Below are 17,898 nucleotides of genomic sequence, written 5' to 3' on the forward strand. Positions count from 1 at the left end.
TTCGTTTGGATCGTGAGACAGAAGGTTGGAGAAGAATCTAACAAACTTGGGAAACACTCCCCTCCCCTGCCCTCCCCTGCTGCAAATACACTTTGGAGGAGGAGGCCACACACTGCCGCACTTGAGGAGATGGGCTCCCGTTCTAGCACACTCACTTACGAGGAAGTTTCCCTCCACTACAGCACAGACACCCCTGAGGAGGTGGAGCCCTGTTATAGCACACACACTTTAAAGAAGGAGGAAGCCCTCCACTACAGCACACACACCCCTGAGGATGTGACCCTCGGCTGCAGCACACACAACCCTGAGGATGTGACCCTCGGCTGCAGCACACACAACCCTGAGGAGGTGGTGCTCGGCTGCAGCACACACACCCCTGAGGAGGTGGCCCCCTGTTATTGCACACACACTTTGAAAAAGGAGGAAGCCCTCCGCTACAGCACACACACCCCAGAGGATGTGACCATCGACTGCATCACACACACCCCCGAGGAGGTGGCTGTCGGCTGCACCCACACCCTTGAGGAGGTGGCCGTGAGCTGCAGCACACACACCCCTGAGAAGGTGGCCGTGGGCTGCAGCACACACACCCCAGAAGAGGAGGCCCTCTCATGCAGTACACACTTTTTGGAGGTGCCCCCCAATTATAGCACACACACTTTGGAGGAGGAGGCCCTCTCATGCAGCATACGCTTTTTTGAGGTGCCCCCTGGTCATAGCGCACACACTTCGGAGGAGGTGGCCCTCTGCTGCAGCACACCCCCCCCCAGAAGTGGTGGCCCCTCACTGTAGCACACACAACTCTGAAGAGTTTTCACCAATGAAAACGATCACAGAAAATGAAAAAGAGTCGGTGATTCAACATGTAATAATGTCTCTCATGCTAAAGTTATTGGAAAAACTACCTCGAAAATCTAGACGCTCCTTGCTGATAGAAGATTTTGGCCAAATAATCTTACGTCTCTCATGCAAGGTACCAGAGGATGTCGTAAACCTCCTCCTTAAGGTGTGTCAATATTACAAAGGTAATGAAAGCCTTCTTGAAATGATTTTAAAAGACCTGTTTGCAAAATTTGGATCAGCAGAGATGCTGCTCAAAGCTGCAACTGCGTCCGACGCCTCAGTATTTGATGAGACTGTCTGGACAAGTTTAAAAATCCACCTCAGCAGCCCGGGGACAGTTAAGCAGAAAAAAACATCCATCATTAAGTTCTTCAGATCAGTGTGGAAAACTTTAACCAAGCCCTTCGGAACCTTATTTTGTTACAAAAAAGTGTCCCCCTTACCCCGACCAGGGAGTAGAGGAGGAAAAGAGAGACTTGGCTAAAAAAATGTATATTACAAGAAGAAATTATAGACAAAGTCTTGAGCACGTAAAACTCCACGAGGACACCATCCGAGATCAGCTGCAAGATAAAACCCCATGGAGTGTAGACACTGGTGGGCAGGGGCGGGCTGCTGGCCCTAGGGAGGTTTGGGAGGTTTCCTGCACAGCCACGGGGGGGTGATTGAGCGGCCCTTCCCGCTTTGAGTATTGTTTTCCTCTTTAAAAAAAACAAGATGAGGAAAAGAGAGGAGCAAACCGAAGCGAGGAGCGATACAAAGTAACATGTCCAAAAGAGAGGCAGAAAAAGACATGAGCTGAGGGCTAAAAAGAAGATAAAGGCTCATGGAGGATTCAGCTTTATGCGCCAAATTAAGGGACCTTTACCGTGGCCGCGCACTGGTGTGTCTGAAGTTATTATTTTGAAATTGTGTTTCAGAACAACCCAGCTCAACTGTGCACCCGTCCAGGCATAAAGAACATTTTGTCTCGAGATGACTGTCCTCCCGGGGTGAATCTAGGGGTGATTCACCCAGACGTGCAGTGGGTGTCACGTCACAGTAAGGCAGCAGTGTTACAATACTGAGGTGCTGCTGAACAACAGTGATTTGTGGCTGTGAGGAGAGAACGTCTGTGGTGTCTCATCACGTCTGTGAAAACGTCACAGGTTCATATTTGAAGTGAGGCTTTTTTTTTAAAGCATTCTCATAACAAAGGATAAAAATCGACTTGTTGATTAAAAGAACATTGCCTTGGACAACAAAACAAACAAACCAAAAGAAAAACCTCATTGTAATTGATATTTTCATGAAAGAATGTCTTGCAGACTGTTTAATGGGTCTGCTGCAGGTATGTAACCACCCAGTCTGTGTGTGTTATCCTTTCGTATAATATTTAATATAATTAATGATAAACTCATGTTCAAGGTCAGGGTACTGAAGTACAATCAGTATGGTGCCGATGGGTAAAGAACCCTTCAGACAGGGAGCTCTCCCACCATGAAAAGGAAGTCCTAGCAGAAGGACTAAACTTTGCCATGACACCAAAACAAGCTCCTGCAGCTGAACTCATCACAGCCGCTCAGCCAGCGATTAGGAAAAACAACCTAACAGAAACCCAAGCCGAGCGGCTGAGATTGAAAGTGTCAGCAGCCTTGTCCAATGCTAAGAACCCCTCTTCGAATCTCTCCTCCCAAGAGAGACGAGCGATGACATCCCTGAGCAAGGAAGGTAACATCACCATCCTCCCAGCTGACAAATGAAGATGCACAGTAGTTTTGAATACAGCTCACTACCATGACAAAGTCCACACACTTCTCAACAACAATAAGACATATGAAACTCTAGAAAGGGATCCTTCAAGCATTCATAAGAAAAAGGTTATAGAGTGTTTACAAAAACTACAACAAGATGGTGTCATTGAACAACTACCGCAGGAGGCGGTTCCATGCATTTATGGACTCCCCAAAATACACAAGGAAGGGGCCCCCCTCAGAGCTAGAGTGAGCAGTATCAACTCTGTCCCAAATAACATTACCAGACACATGGCCAGTGTGTTTGCTGCAGATGTTAAAAGACTGCAATCTCCTAAGGAAGTACGTCCTGGTTTGTGTCTTCCCATGCAGGTGGCTGGTGTGTGTTGTCCAATCCAGTTTATTGTCCTGCCATAGCCTGAGTCCACAGCCTTCACCTCAGCTCCCCCTAACAGGACTGGTTGCAGCCTTGGTCTGGACCTCCCAAACTCAATGACCAGCTCCTTCGTCTTAGAGGTGTTGAGCTGTAGGCGGCTGGTGTGGCACCATGCAGTAAAGTCCCTCACTGTAACATACAGAACTGTAGTTCTCCTGCAGTTTATTTCATGTGCTCATTAACCCCATTCAGCAGGTCTGCTGTTAGGAAGGTAGAAAAACCAGGATGTTAGTTTTTCCTCTCTGATTTATGAATTGACTGGGGAGATTGATATCAAGGATAAGAGCAGGTAAATTTAGCATCAGCCAGGCTAGTTCCCATGCTAACGCTGAAAGGTTGTCTTGCTTTGACTTTGAGCATGTTTGCTCTGGATTTAAGGCAGTGTAACTTTTCATATTGATGTCAAGAAAGTCTGGTTCTTTCTTACCTTTTTAATAAACGTGATTAGTGGGTGCCCTTTTTGTTGTAGTGAAGTTCAGAAACCGTCAAATGGGTGCAGCAAAATACCGGTTCACATAAAAATAAAAATCTTGCTGTTGTGGATCAACTTTAGCTAACTACTAAAGTTAGAGACCAAATTTATAATTGACATGTGAAATTTAGGAGGCAAAAAATTTCTGAGACATATTAAGAGGGGTTGCTTCTCTTAAGCATGACATTTCCGACGGTGCATAAAAGCACCATAGTACACCGCTGCGGGTCTGCAGGACGAGGAGGAGCGGCGTGGATGCTGCTGCTCCGCTGACCGTCACAGGAAAGAGCTGCAGCCATGGCCTCCGACAGTAAGTACGAGCATCTCTCCCCTGTGTGGTTGTGCTTAACGTCTGGTCTCCCCGTGTAGTTGCTGTTTTATCTCCTGGTGTAGTTTTTGGCTGTGGCTAACTGAGAGCGTCAGGGATGTGAATTCCAGTTTGTCGGCTGTTAGTCGGCCTTGTCGCCACAGTATTGAAGCTGCACAGAATTTGAATAATAAAAATAATACGTCTTAAATATTCCTGCAGAGGGTCACAGTGTATTTGGGGAAGGTATTTGCCTCGTCATTGCCACTTCATGGCGGCTTTATATGTATCTTTTTTACGTCGAGGGATTATTGTGACAGATTTTAATAGGAATTTTTTTCCACTCTGCCTCCGTAATACGGGACATGTGTGACGACGAGTTTATGAATTTTCATGCTATATTCACGGTGTCATGATAGAATAGGCCTAATAATCATTTCAGGTCACGTGACTCTTAGTTTTACCGGGGTGAAATAATTTGGGTTCACCGGGGGTGGTATCATTTAACAAATGGTGAAAAGTGCGAGCTCATTTTAAGGTTGTATTTGTTGTGGATTCGGAGTTTTGTGTTAAACAACTACATTTCAGGATTCTAGGTATTTAAATTCGCTCCATTTTACTCACAGCTATATACATTAATTCACCTGCCATTAAAAACTCAGTAAGATGGTAATGCACCTCCTGTAAAATAATTTAGGTTACTTTATTTATTGATTGTTTTATTTCTACTTTAGGCACTGGTGTCACAGCTTTACCCACAGATGTTATCACGAAAATAAAGAAATCAGTTCGTTCTCAAGTTCAGTGTCAAATGGAAAGCTTGAGTTTTTGCAGTAACCTGTTAACTACTTAGGTTTTTTTGTGCAAAAAAATTACTCAACTACTCATCATTGGAATGAAATCATCACTGACTATTTCAAAGAACACTAGTATTCTTCAGTTTGTGTCAAATCATATTGGGATCGTTACAGATAATGATTTAGAATGGCGGCTTGCACAGTGGCGCAGTGGTTAGCACTGTTGCCTCACAGCAAGAAGGTTCCGGGTTTCAGCCCTACCTTGAGCATGGGAACTCCCTGTGTCTGTGTGGGTTCTCTCTGGTACTCAGGCTTCCTCCCACAGTCCAAAGACATCAAGAGGGGACGAGGCTGATTGATACTCTAAATTGACCGTAGGTGTGGCTGTGAGTGTGAATGGTTGTCTGTCTACATGTGTTGGCCCTGCGATGAACCCTGCCTCGAACCCAAAGGCTGCTGGGATAGGCTCCAAGCCCCCCCCCCCCCCCCCCCCCCCCCCCCAGACCCTTAACAGGATAAGAGGAAGAAAATGGATGGATGGATGGATTTAGTGTGGCCCCAGCCCCCCTGGTATTTTTTCACCAGCTGCCACTGGTAGCTTGCAGACGAGTGGCTGAAGCAGACCACGTGAGAAGTGTGTTTTGCAGCAAATAACTTTTTCAGCAGAGCAGTTTTGTATTTAAGTTTTGGAAATCCCACTCTTCCTATAAAGCACAAGTTCAAGTTGTCAGGCTGACTCACTCAGGCCTGAACAACTAGCAGCTTTGTTGCTAAGTCATTACTGAAGGTTGGCCTACTTGCTGGAGGAGTAAACTAGCTGAGGGAGCTAATAGTTTTCTGGGTATCAGAAGGCGTTTGGTACCTTTTGAAATACATCAATTCTGGTTCTTTGAACTGATTCTCCATTTCGATTCCAAAGTGGTAAGAAAAGAGGTCTGGATGGTTGTAATGTAGGATGATGTAATCGAGGGACGGCGTAGATGTAATTCCAGTGATTACCCACGGGCACACGCTTCTTCAACAGCATCATCGAAAAAATTTGTTTTAACAGGCAGAAACGGGGCGGCATGGTGGTGCAGTGGACTGCACTGTTGCCTCACAAGCAAGAAGGGTCCGGGTACAAGCCCCGGCTGGAGCACGGGTTCTTTCTGTGTGGGGTTTGCACGTTCTCCCTGTGCCTGTGTGGGTTCTCTCAGGGTTTTTAGTTTAAGGACCTATACTCTCCCTTCACTGTCTAAAGTGTCATTGTTTTTCTCAGTGATTTGTGCAAGTAACAAAACCAAGATGAGGATGTAGTATCGAGCAGCTCCTATTTATAGCTCAGATTGTGGATGATATTCTGTCTGTCAAAGTTGAATCAGAGTTGAATTAATTGATAGCAGTCCGCCGGAGCCTTGGAGCTCATCTCCCCGGGGGGAAGAACTATTAGAAACCATGGGAATTCAGTGCTGGGAGGAAACAGACAAACGTCATGTTGGACGTGGTGATAATCATGCCACATGTTTAGCCCCTCAGCTCTGCTGGTGTGACAAGTGTTGTTGTGGAGGAGAACTCCACACGGGCATCAAAACCTCCTTGGCAGGCTCCAGGAAACAGTCGGAAGCAGTCAGCTGCATGTGATCCCGGTTCTGTTTTTTGTGGCCTAGTTACAGACTGGTTCGATGTCTAATTCATGGCATTCTCCGCCTCGCTGTGGGCTCAGAGAGCCTTCGAGAGGCAAGCACTCTTCATCAGGACTCAAGGGTAATATTTAATGCTGCAGCTTTGTGCTGATTAGCTGAATTAAGAAACGGAAGCAGCCTTGATATCCTTATTTTTTCCTGTTCATGCGATGCCCATGGCGGGGCCGTCCATCCGGCCTGACAGGAATGAAGGTCAGTTAAGGTCTCTTTCACTGGGGGATTTCTCTGAGGGGTGAACATCAGGGATGTACCAATTATGAAATTCTGGTCTGTGACTATTAGACTGATAGCTGATGCAGGCACCAACAAGTGGGCACCTGGAGAGTAGAGCTGGGTATCACCACTGACCTCCCGATACGATACGATTTTGATACACCAGGTCCCAAGTCGATACGATTTCCGATCCGATTCGATACAATATACGATATGATATTTTAGTTACAATACCAATTTTGCTTTGGTAATGGAAGAGATTCTCAAAGGACTAATGCTGTAAATTCAATTGTAAAAGTAACCCTTGAACCTGCTGCTAATATTTACATTGAGAACTGACCATTAAACAATAGTTATACAACATCATGCACTTTTTATTTAAATATATGACGTCATTCAAAACAAAAGTGCAACTTAGACTTCCACAAACCGTCAGCAGCTCAGCAAGATGACTCGCGGTGTGGCGAGCTTCAATCGCCCGCGTTTGTAGAATGTGGGACATGAGGGACCAGTGACTGTCAGTGTAATGAGAGGTGATGGTCAAGTAGGAATCCGTAGCTCTGCTTGTCCAGCTGTCACAAGCGATGGCAACTCTCTCTGCCGATTTCATTGCAGTTGCGATGTTGTTGTTAACATCTCTGTACATCTTTGAGATTGTGACTTGACTCAGTTGTTTCCGTGTTGGTAGCACATAGCGTGGTTCCAGTGTCTGGACGAGGTGTCTGAAGCCTACATTTTCTACCACACAGGATGGTCTGAGAATTGCCAGAGCCGAAGTGATGTTCTCTGCACATGGAAGTGTGGATGGAAACTTCTTCCCAAATGCTTTCTCCAGCGACGGTTGTTGCAGTGACTTGTAGTTTCCTGGTTGCTGAGTGTACTCTGGGTGATGCCTCGCCAAATGGCTCCAGAGATTAGTTGTATTTCCGTTGTACTTAACCTCTACTTTGCACATTTGGCGCACAGCATTACTTTTGTCAAGTTGGGCGCAGTTTTCTCACTTCTTAAAGCCGAAGTGCTGCCAGACATCGGCTCTTAAATTTGCCGGATACTAAAGTTGCGCTTCCGCCATCTTCTTGTTCTCTGATCGGAGGCACATGGCCTGGATCTCGCGAGATCTGATAATCTGACTGCAATAACGTTGTACTACACACTAAATCACGCGAGACTAAAGGGGCAAACAAAAACAAAAAAATAAACGGGTAAAATCTAATGCATTTTAAAAGATCGATACTGGGATTTATGTGTCAATAATCTTTCCAACAAATGTATATCGATAAAATACCGGTATATAGACATTTTTAACCCACCTCTACTGGAGAGGGCAAACGTCACCAAGTAATTTAGCCCCCCTTTTGTGCCATAAAGACACCTTTATTGCAAAATAAAATGATACCAATAAAACAGAACAAAAACAGAACAAACAACAATGGATATGTTCACAGAGGCATGAAATAAGAGTGGGAACCACAGTGTAAACTGAGGTGAAAACATTGGTATGTGAAGATAAATACAGTTAATACACAATGAAATGGACATTTGGGATTGCGGGAAAGTCAAGCTAAAGAAGTGAGTCTTTAAGTGGTTCATTGTACTAAATTTGACTGAGCGTCTTCACACGTCATACAAACAGATGAACATAGACCACCATTCCTGAATCCCACCTAAATGCCAGAAAGGTGCTTTTCAGTTCATGTTTTTATGTTCTGCCAAAATTGATGGAATATCAATTCATTTTGGTATTGATAAACTCCTAACACTATGGAACCCTACCCCTGATCTGCATTAGTTTTTCTCTAGAAATTGTGTTAAATTTTCTCTGTCTATGTTTTCAAAAGTTGCTGCTTATTGTCCAACAAGGGGAATATCAGCCGATTGCTGTTGTGGATCAGCTTGTGTCCTCACCAAAAAAAAGTGCATCTAATTAGCATGCGCGTTGTGGGGGCGTGGTTTAGCTAATGACAGGGAGACGATTGGCTGAAAACAACAATGGTGGGTCCTGAGGAGGCTAGCATAGATACAGCTAGTGTTTTCTCCCAGTATAAGAATGTAACATACAAGGTGGTGGGTCAAGTTAATTGCCACCATGAATGTTCTTGTTCTGTGCCTGTGATTCGACACATAGGCACACTTACGTATTGTGAATTAACAACGGTTTATGAAGTGTCAATGCTGTGTTCAGTTCTGCTTAGGTTTAGGTACAGAAACACTTGGTCAGGGTCAGGAAAACTTCATGGTTTAGGTACAGAAACACTTGGTCAGGGTCAGGAAAACTTCATGGTTTAGGTACAGAAACGCTTGGTCAGGGTCAGGAAAACTTCATGGTGTAGGTACAGAAATGCTTGGTCAGGGTCAGGAAAACTTCATGGTGTAGGTACAGAAACGCTTGGTCAGGGTCAGGAAAACTTCACGGTGTAGGTACAGAAACGCTTGGTTAGGGTCAGGAAAACTTCACGGTGTAGGTACAGAAACGCTTGGTCAGGGTCAGGAAAACTTCACGGTTTAGGTACAGAAACGCTTGGTCAGGGTCAGGAAAACTTCACGGTGTAGGTACAGAAACGCTTGGTTAGGGTCAGGAAAACTTCACGGTGTAGGTACAGAAACGCTTGGTCAGGGTCAGGAAAACTTCATGGTGTAGGTACAGAAATGCTTGGTCAGGGTCAGGAAAACTTCATGGTGTAGGTACAGAAACACTTGGTCAGGGTCAGGAAAACTTCACGGTGTAGGTACAGAAATGCTTGGTCAGGGTCAGGAAAACTTCACGGTGTAGGTACAGAAATGCTTGGTTAGGATCAGGAAAACTTCACGGTGTAGGTACAGAAACGCTTGGTCAGGGTCAGGAAAACTTCACGGTGTAGGTACAGAAATGCTTGGTCAGGGTCAGGAAAACTTCACGGTGTAGGTACAGAAACGCTTGGTTAGGGTCAGGAAAACTTCATGGTGAAGTTACAGGGTTAGGGTCAGGGTTAGGGTTTAGGGTTAGACCAAGTGTTTCTGTACCTTTGGGCTGGACGCGAGAGTTTTGGTAAGATTAAAATCACACTTCTTGAAAAAAATTCCAGCTCTCAATTTGAAAACCTCTGGTCTTTAATTGTCCAACACTGGACATTCTCCTCCAGACTACTGGATGTTTGGTGGCATTCAGGAAGAGATGTCTGCCTCGCCTACAGGGAAGCAGGAAAACTGTGCTGAGTGACAGTTCTCTCAAAACATACAGAAGCTAGTTTGGTTTTGTAGTACACGAAGAGTAGAGAGTGACGGACGTCGAGTTTCTTTTCTGTTTTTGGAGAAAAGAGGACGTAACAGAGAGAATAGCGTAGACGTTAGGAACTAAAGAGGAGGTGAAGACATGGCCAGAAGAGGAAACGCCACAGACACTCAGGCAGCAGCGGTGGATGGTAGGTGGAGACCCAGTGTTTGGCATTTTACGTTGAATTGTCTGACATATATTCATGTGTCCTCAGTATTTATAAAATTTATTTATCTGTTATTGCAGGCAGGTGATGTCAGAGGTCTATAAATGAGGGTTATGGACTTGTTGAAACTCGATCGTGCTTCAGGAAGCTGTTTCGGTGTTTTAAATCGGCAGCATGAACTGTGTCTTTACAGGCTCATACATACACTTATAATGAATGAAAGAATGAATGGGTGTTCTTTCATCGGTCAGCTCCCTGCTTCCTGTCTGGCTCCAGCACAGGTTGATGTAATGAACTGTTTATACTGCTGGGAAGAGCTTCAATGTAGGATCTAAAAATACATGTCATGATTGTAAAAGGGCTCCTAAGGCCATAACTTTCAATTCATGTTTTAGTCTGGGACGCCAGTATGCCTTAATGTCTCATGATCACGAGTTGATGTGCTTTGTAATGTTGTATTAACAAGACAGTTTGACCCCTGATAATGGGATATTATTTCATTATCACAAGCTTGATACCTCATGATGACAAGTTAAGAACCTGTTCTAGCGGGATTATTAACTCTTTGCTTCTTATAAGGGAGTTTGTGAAGCATTAACCCAGCAAAGACCCTGTCAAGGTTTAGTCCTTGACACAAATGTTGTATCTAGGATTTATCACCAGTTTTGTTGCTCTTTTAGAAACCGTCTGAACTCTGAAACCCCCTGAGAGGTTCAAAAATCATTCATCATGGTCCCGCTGCTATTTTATTGGGCGTGGATGAATGAGGTGTAACATCACATACCAGGAAGCCGAGCCCAACAACCATATGGATGAAACTTGGCTGACCTGCAGGACGTGAAAAACCTTCCTAGAAGATGGAGGCCAGTTTCCTTTAGCATCTCTTGAAACCTAATTGAGAAAATGAGTTGGGGGTTCCTTTCAGCATCTAAAATTGTGAAAATTAACACATCGATTAGGCGCTAACTGCAGATGCCTGATTGATTTGCCAGGACTTTCCTGGTAATGTATCGTTGTTTTTTTCTTTAACTTTATTAGAAAATATACAAATAATGAAGGCAGTCTCAGGAACTGCGTACCATGAAACAAGAATATAGATCTAAATGATAACAACTAAACAGAATTTGGACAGGTAAGCGTGCAGCACGGTGGTGCAGTGGTCAGCGCTGTCACCTCACAGCAAGAAGGTTCTGGGTTCGAGCACGGGATCTTTCTGTGTGGAGTCTGCATGTTCTCCCTGTTCCTGTGTGGGTTCTCTCTGGTACTCCATCTTCCTCCCACAGTCCAAAGACATCAAGAGAGGACGAGGCTGATTGATACTCTAAATTGACTGTAGGTGTGGCTGTGAGTGTGAATGGTTGTTCGTCTCTATGTGTTGGTCCTGTGATGGACTGGTGACTGCTCCAGCCCCCTGCGACCCTTAACAGGATAAGTGGAAGAAAATGGATGGATGGATGGGACAGATAAACTTAATTCACAAGAAACTATGATAAATAAATAAATTAATATGAAACATTTATTCCCATTTAAATAGTGACAGTTTGATAGTTTTATGAAGTTGGCATTTCCTATGTGCTTGAGAGATTTAATATCCCTGAGGAAGTGGGACTCTGGTTCTTCTTGCTCCCCTCAATCAGAGACCTGACAGCAGGTGTTGCCTTCATGTTGTAGTGCCGCCTCTAACCGGCAGGTGGTGCTTCAGGATCAGTGTTAATAACCAGCCTCCCTGTTCACTTTACCCTTATGTGACAAGATGGCTTTGAGAACTTGGTCTTTTCATGATTGACAGTTAAATGAAACATTTCCTCCTTTAGTTGCTCTGATATCGGTCAGCCGTTGTTTATATTTTAGTCAAATTAAACTAATTAGTTTGATAGTTTAAAGCAGGTCGTTAATCACTTTATTCGTATAGCCGTACAATTTTTGATTGATTGAAATATTCATTTTGATATGAAATGATATGAAGCCAAAGATATTTTCCAACACTTGATGACTTGGTTTACATATTTGAAAAGGAATTAAAAGAAGTGCGAACTTGTTTAATCCCGCTCCTTCTCCATAAGTCATGAATTAATTCCTTATAGATCAAATCTAATATTTAGTATCATAATATATTATTATTAACATATACACATATACAAACACCCATGTACCCAAAAATTTAAATATCTTAAAAAATATTACATTGTTGAAATCATAGAAAGGAGGAAAATAAACTAAGAATGAAATAAGTATGAAATCAACAAATAAATACACAAACTCTGTAAACACTTAGGTATTGCATCTGCCCTTTGTCCCTGTTAAAGGTTATCGAAAACAAAATTAGAATCATCGTTTTTCTCAGAATTCAGTTCATCAGAATCCCAATCAAAGTAAACCAAATTACTAAGTTATGTTTAACTTTTGTCAGCTTTGACCTGCAAATTTGACCCACTAGTAACCAGTGAAGTAGAAGGATGGTGGAGGTTTTTGGCTCGATCAGACTCACACACACTCACTGGCGACTTTATCAGAAGTAAAACTAGTTTTCCAAGCAAATATCGAGTCAGACCTGCCACTTGTAGGCATGTTGACTTAGTCAAGAGGATCTGTTGAAGTTCAACCTGAGCAGCAGATGGGGGAAGCCAGGTGGCTGTTTTGAGTGTTCACCAGTGTCGGGTTTACAAAGACGGTTCGAAACGGAACTGAGTGAGTGGCGGTTCTCTGGGTGACGATGATGGCTTTTTGATGAGGTCAGAGCGGTCCAACTGGTTCGTGCTCTGCATGTACAACACGTTCATCCTTGAAGCCGTCGAGGGACAGCAGCAGCAGACAACAGCAGACCCTTTCAGCTAAGACCAGGAAGGCTAAAACTGGCATACCAAACACGGATCCAGCCTGTTGTGGATCAGCTAATCAGGCTGACGCTCGCATGACGGTGCGGAAAATATTTACTTTGGGCTCCAAAAACCTGAACAAGCCTGACAGCCTTTTCTTGTAAAGCCACATGTTTACGTGGACAGCAATAATCTAACTATTGAGTTTATTCTAAATGAGAATATTTTCTCGTTAAGGTGTTTACATGGACTTCTTATTGCATATACCATTCGTATTAATATTCATCTTTACATGCTACCAAGTCTTAATAATTTCTAAGTTCTAAGTTGCAGTTTCCTTTCGGAATTTGACCTGAAACCACTTGTGTCATGTTGGTACATTATGATTGTTTTTTGCGAGTAATGCAGAAAACTGAGCTTGGGGCAGAGTTGGTAATCCTCACTGGATGCTGCACCATTCATTGTGAATCATCAACTCTAACCCTTGTCTACTCTGAATGTGACCGCAATTTCAGTCCATTAGAAAATGCCAGTAGCATCGAATTCAGAGAATTGTCTTAATTGGGTTCATTTTAGAACATTGTTGTCCTTGTAAACACAGCCATTGTAGCTGCACCGGAGCACCGATAGGACAGAGTTACCATCTGTAACTGTCAGTGGAGGTCTTCACACAGCAGTGCTAAGATCTCCAGGGACCAGCGCCCTCAGCCAGCCATCCTATGGAAGAAACTCTCATTCTTTCTGTCACTATTCTGAGATCATGACTATCGGTAAGTGTTGGATCGTATACCGATGTCTACTCATGCTAAGGAAGTTAGCATTTCCATGTATCTTACAATAGGAGTTAACACAGCACCTTCCTAGAGGCATGCTGCTCTGTGTTAAAACTGAGCCCCACTAATGCTGCTATCACAGCTATACAATAAAGTATAATGATATATTTCAGTATAAATAGCGATTTCATCAATTTTACTTACGGAAACAGGCATGACGTGTTTGAGGATCTAGGTCTGGAAATTACAAAATTGTGTAAATGCTATAATTTTGTCCATTTTATGAACAGGAAACCTGCCTTGACAAACTGATAAGTGGGTTTTTGTATGAAGAGGGTTAGTTTGAATTCCAGAAATAAAAGCGTCAAGTCTTCAGAAAAACCTCAGAAGGAAGCTTGGTGGCCACCGCGGTAAGGAAAAGGGCTTTATCTTCCGCATAGAATCAGAAGTGGCTGTTATACGTTGCTTCAGGTTAGGAAAAAACGCAAACATCCAGTCCATGCATCATTGTTGACTTTGTATAATTGACGTTCTTGCTTGTGTGTTCTCTATATTGCTCTCTGTTGCAAACTATTGGTGTAGAGCTTTGTTCATATCTCCAGGAAAAGTACAAGGCAGTTTGAACCTAGCAGCACTGAATCTGTCCGCCCCTTCAAGTTATTTTTTTTTCCCTTATTCATCATGTCTTTATCTCAACACTGAGATGCTCTCGTATCCTCCTGTCCAATCAGGACAAACAGACAGATGCCGCCATGGTAACACGAGACCTTCTTACATGTGGGTGGGACAAGGCATACTCATTATACCTTAATAAAGCCACAGGGCTGTTTCCAGGGAAACACTGGGTTTCAGGTGTGTGTGTGTGTGTGTGTGTGTGTGTGTGTGTGTGTGTGTGTGTGTGTGTGTGCGTGTGCGTGTGTGCTTGCCTCACAATCAATAGGTTTGAGTCAAAGTGAAAACATGGTGTTCTGATGTGTCTGGGTTGAACTGACCTCCCTGCCAACAAATGTGAACATTTGCGCTGCAGCAGTGTCAGCTAATGCCTCATGTCAGCTCTGGAGGTGAAGAAGGGTTTTAATGGAGATTAACGGAATGATGTTTTATTTTAAATGTTGCTCTAATATCAGCAAAGTGGCAAGAAATATTTCCAGTGAGTACATTTCCATCCGAATGAATGGCAAATCTTGGTCAGATTTCCAGAAAATTAGAAATGCTAATGATGTCACGGAAATAATTTAAGTTTCATCGATTGAATGAATAGTTGTTGGCACTAATTTTCAAATTAGGCGCCATTAAATCTTGACTCTGCAACATAAAAAGATGCCATTAAATCAGCACCACTCCAGCCTCAAATGACTACAATAATACAATGATAAAGGAATGGTTTTCGTCATACAAGGTTTCCACCCAACGGCAAATATTTTCTGATCTGAGGATCATGCATTACACACAGAAAAAGTGGAAACAGTGGAATCAATGTTCATTACTTCAAAAAAAGCCCAAAAAACAAAAACATTCTTAGTGGCCACATTTGCCACCATATTTAAAACACGTCCATATATCTTCTCGTCATCTCCGACCACCAAGCCCCTTCGCTGACACCATGATCAGTGTCTGTGTCGTGTGACTGCAGGTATGTTGAGCAGAATGCGCGCTGCATGCCAGGTGGTGGGCGTGGCCAAAGAAAGATGGGATGCAGCATCATTGTTGCCACTTTTTAGATTTGAATTGACAGATTACACGCACAGTAAGCAGAAATGTCATGCATTTAGAACATCTAGCAGACCACCCAATAACATTTGCATCCATTCTCATTTTATGTTGTCACCGTCTAGTTATCGTCATGAAAAAGACACGTTAGCATCATGATTCCTTCATCGTCATCGTTGACAAAAACACGAGTGGTGTAAATTCAGGTGTGTACATATGATAAACATTCAACTGTCAAATTGGCCGCATCTGATCTGACCTGCTCCAGACTACCTTTGGAAAACAAACATTTTAAAAGTGGTTGGCTTGTCGTCTTGTGCACAAACGTGACAAACATGACCCTGTACAACTCGCCGCCAAAAAGTTATTTTGGCACTATTTTTGATCCTTCTGTTGCATTGAAATCACAGTAAATTCTGAGGTGGAATTCAGTGTCTGGGGATAGTGAAAGGGATTGGTGAGGGACACAGACACGACTGCGTTTTCAGGGACTTCTTCAGTGCGTCGTGGAAAAATGCTGCATTCTGCCGAAGTTAATGGTGCCAAAAAACATCGTATATTCACTTTTCTGGATGAGTTCCCAGTTACTCTCACAACTCTGTGAGTGAGCTGTAATTAATACCAACATATCAGGCCTTATGAACATATACTGATGAAACCATTAATATGATGGACCCTTCCTTGTATGATAAATGTGACATCATTGTTTTGGAAAAGCTTTGTTTCCCCTCCCACAGTTCCGACCCACATTTTCTGATTTTTCTCTGAGAGTGAAAAGCGTTTGAATCAAAGACAGATAATCCACCAGGCTTCTTAGGACAGAGCAGTGTGTTATCTTTATAGTCTGTCAGTAAACGCCACGCAAGTCCTGAAAATAATTAACCTCGTTAACGAGTGACCTTACAGTGAACTGAGGGAAACAGCAGGCGCTTCTTTTATTCATCACTATGAGAGATAGAGAAATAAACCCTACAAAGCACCATGATTGTCCTCTCCGGCTTCCCTCATATCCCTCATTAATGAGCGGAAACAAAGTGGCCTTCGCTGCTGCCGCCGCTGCATGTTTCACATCCTAATCTGACGCATACATCAAAGCCTTCTCATTCCTCCTCGGGAGCTCCCTCACTTCAAAGGCGGCGTAGAAAAAGTCAGCAGCTGCATCGTAACTAGGGATAAGGGTTTAGTATTCACAAGCCCTCGCCACCATGTCACAGATGAGCGGAGCTGAAACGTTCGATCTCTCATTGACTTCTGCCCCCTAATCCTCCTTTCTACATAATTACACGATGCTCTATTCCCATTAGATTTGCACCTTTGACTTCAGTATTCTCCATTTGTGCTATTTTGAGCGCTGACTCCCAATAATAAAGCTGCCTGTTTACAGAGAGCGGGCTGCCAGACATAAATCTCGATTTACATGTGTCTTAATTACACAGTGCTGGAACTCTACTTATGTAGGTTTGAGTACAAAATTAAAGGCAAATTATGTCATTTCATATTTCAAACAAAAACAGGAAGCTTCTCTGTTCTGATATTTTCTCCCTCGCCTGTCTATATTCTGTATTTATATATCTTTTATAAATCCATCCATCCATTTTCTTACCTGTTAAGGGTCACAGGGGAGAGAGGTGGGGTTCACCCTGGATGGGTCGGCAGCCTTTTGCAGGGCCATCGGGAGCATCTAGGGGCTCAGTATCTTGCTCAAGGATACTTGGACATGGTCAGCAGGGGAAGTGAGGATCATACCAGCAACCCTTCGGTTGCTAGATGACCACTCTGCCTCCAAGCCATGCTGCCCCCTGTATTTATATACAGAATTAAATAGACCTTTAAGGTTGTTGTTTGTTTGGTTTTTTGTCAAATTACAAGACTTTTTTCACCTGAGCAACTTTTAAACAAGTTGTTCTTTGAAACTTGGACTGTTGTGGTGGAGGGGAAAAGCTTTTTATTAGGATGTTACAGCTCTCAGCTGTAATTACAGGCGTAAAATCATAAGTCTGACCATTTTTTAAAAAACAAAAGCAACTGTTTTTTTTTTTTTTTTTGCCAGGTGTAAATCTTTTATATCAGATTGGACGTGAACATTTCAAAATTTGTAAACTCAGCCCTGGTTTCTAAGGACTTTGCCCTGGGAACTTATAGTATTGAAACTTACAATAGTGAAAATAAAATTTTGTGACAAAACTGAAAATAACAGAGATAATTAAGCTAATTAAATCCAATAACCCCTTAAATTTTTACTTTACTTTGTGTGTAATGGTGAGTACGAGTTGATGCAACCATGACTCGTGTGTGTGTGTGTGTGTGTGTGTGTGTGTTTGTGTTTGTGCAGCAGGTGTGTAGCCAGACTCTGACCCAGTGTTAACTTCCTGTCCATCTGGCTGCAGACAGAGGGAGGCTCAGAGTCTCCAACACTGAGCTGTTTGTGGAACTGTCAGAACAGCTGAGAGGGGAAACTCCACTTAACTGCTGTACCTGAACACATCATCCAAACATCTACCTCTGTGATCGTTTCATTAATTGGTTTAAGTTTTATTAACAGGATTTGCCTTTTTTTCTTTCAACCACACACTCAGTTCAGATCAAGAACTTGTTGAAAGCTTTACACGTCTTAATGTTTGTGTTTTTGGACTTTTGAGACTTCTTATCCTCTACTTGTAGTTGATATTTTGGACCTCAGCATTTTTTTCTGTTATCATA

General features: G+C 43.1%; 1 protein-coding gene across 3 annotated transcripts in view; it reads left to right on the plus strand.

The window, feature by feature from the left end:
- syt16 (synaptotagmin XVI) overlaps positions 1-17,898 on the plus strand; it is a 44,118-nt gene continuing 26,220 nt past the window's right edge. Inside the window, exon 1 of one of the 3 annotated variants that reach the window (XM_086182863.1) lies at positions 1-3,794. In XM_086182863.1, the coding sequence (XP_086038989.1) occupies positions 3,782-3,794 (13 nt within the window). In that variant the 5' untranslated portion in view covers positions 1-3,781. Of the gene's footprint in view, positions 3,795-9,641; positions 9,882-13,410; positions 13,486-17,898 lie in introns of those variants that run through there. The other 2 variants (XM_086182862.1, XM_086182864.1) reach the window with 2 other exon arrangements.

The sequence above is a fragment of the Aulostomus chinensis genome, chromosome 17, assembly GCF_037954235.1.
Source record: "Aulostomus chinensis isolate RoL2024-O1b breed Wild chromosome 17, RoL_Achi_v1.0, whole genome shotgun sequence".
Taxonomy (NCBI): Eukaryota; Metazoa; Chordata; class Actinopteri; order Syngnathiformes; family Aulostomidae; genus Aulostomus; species Aulostomus chinensis.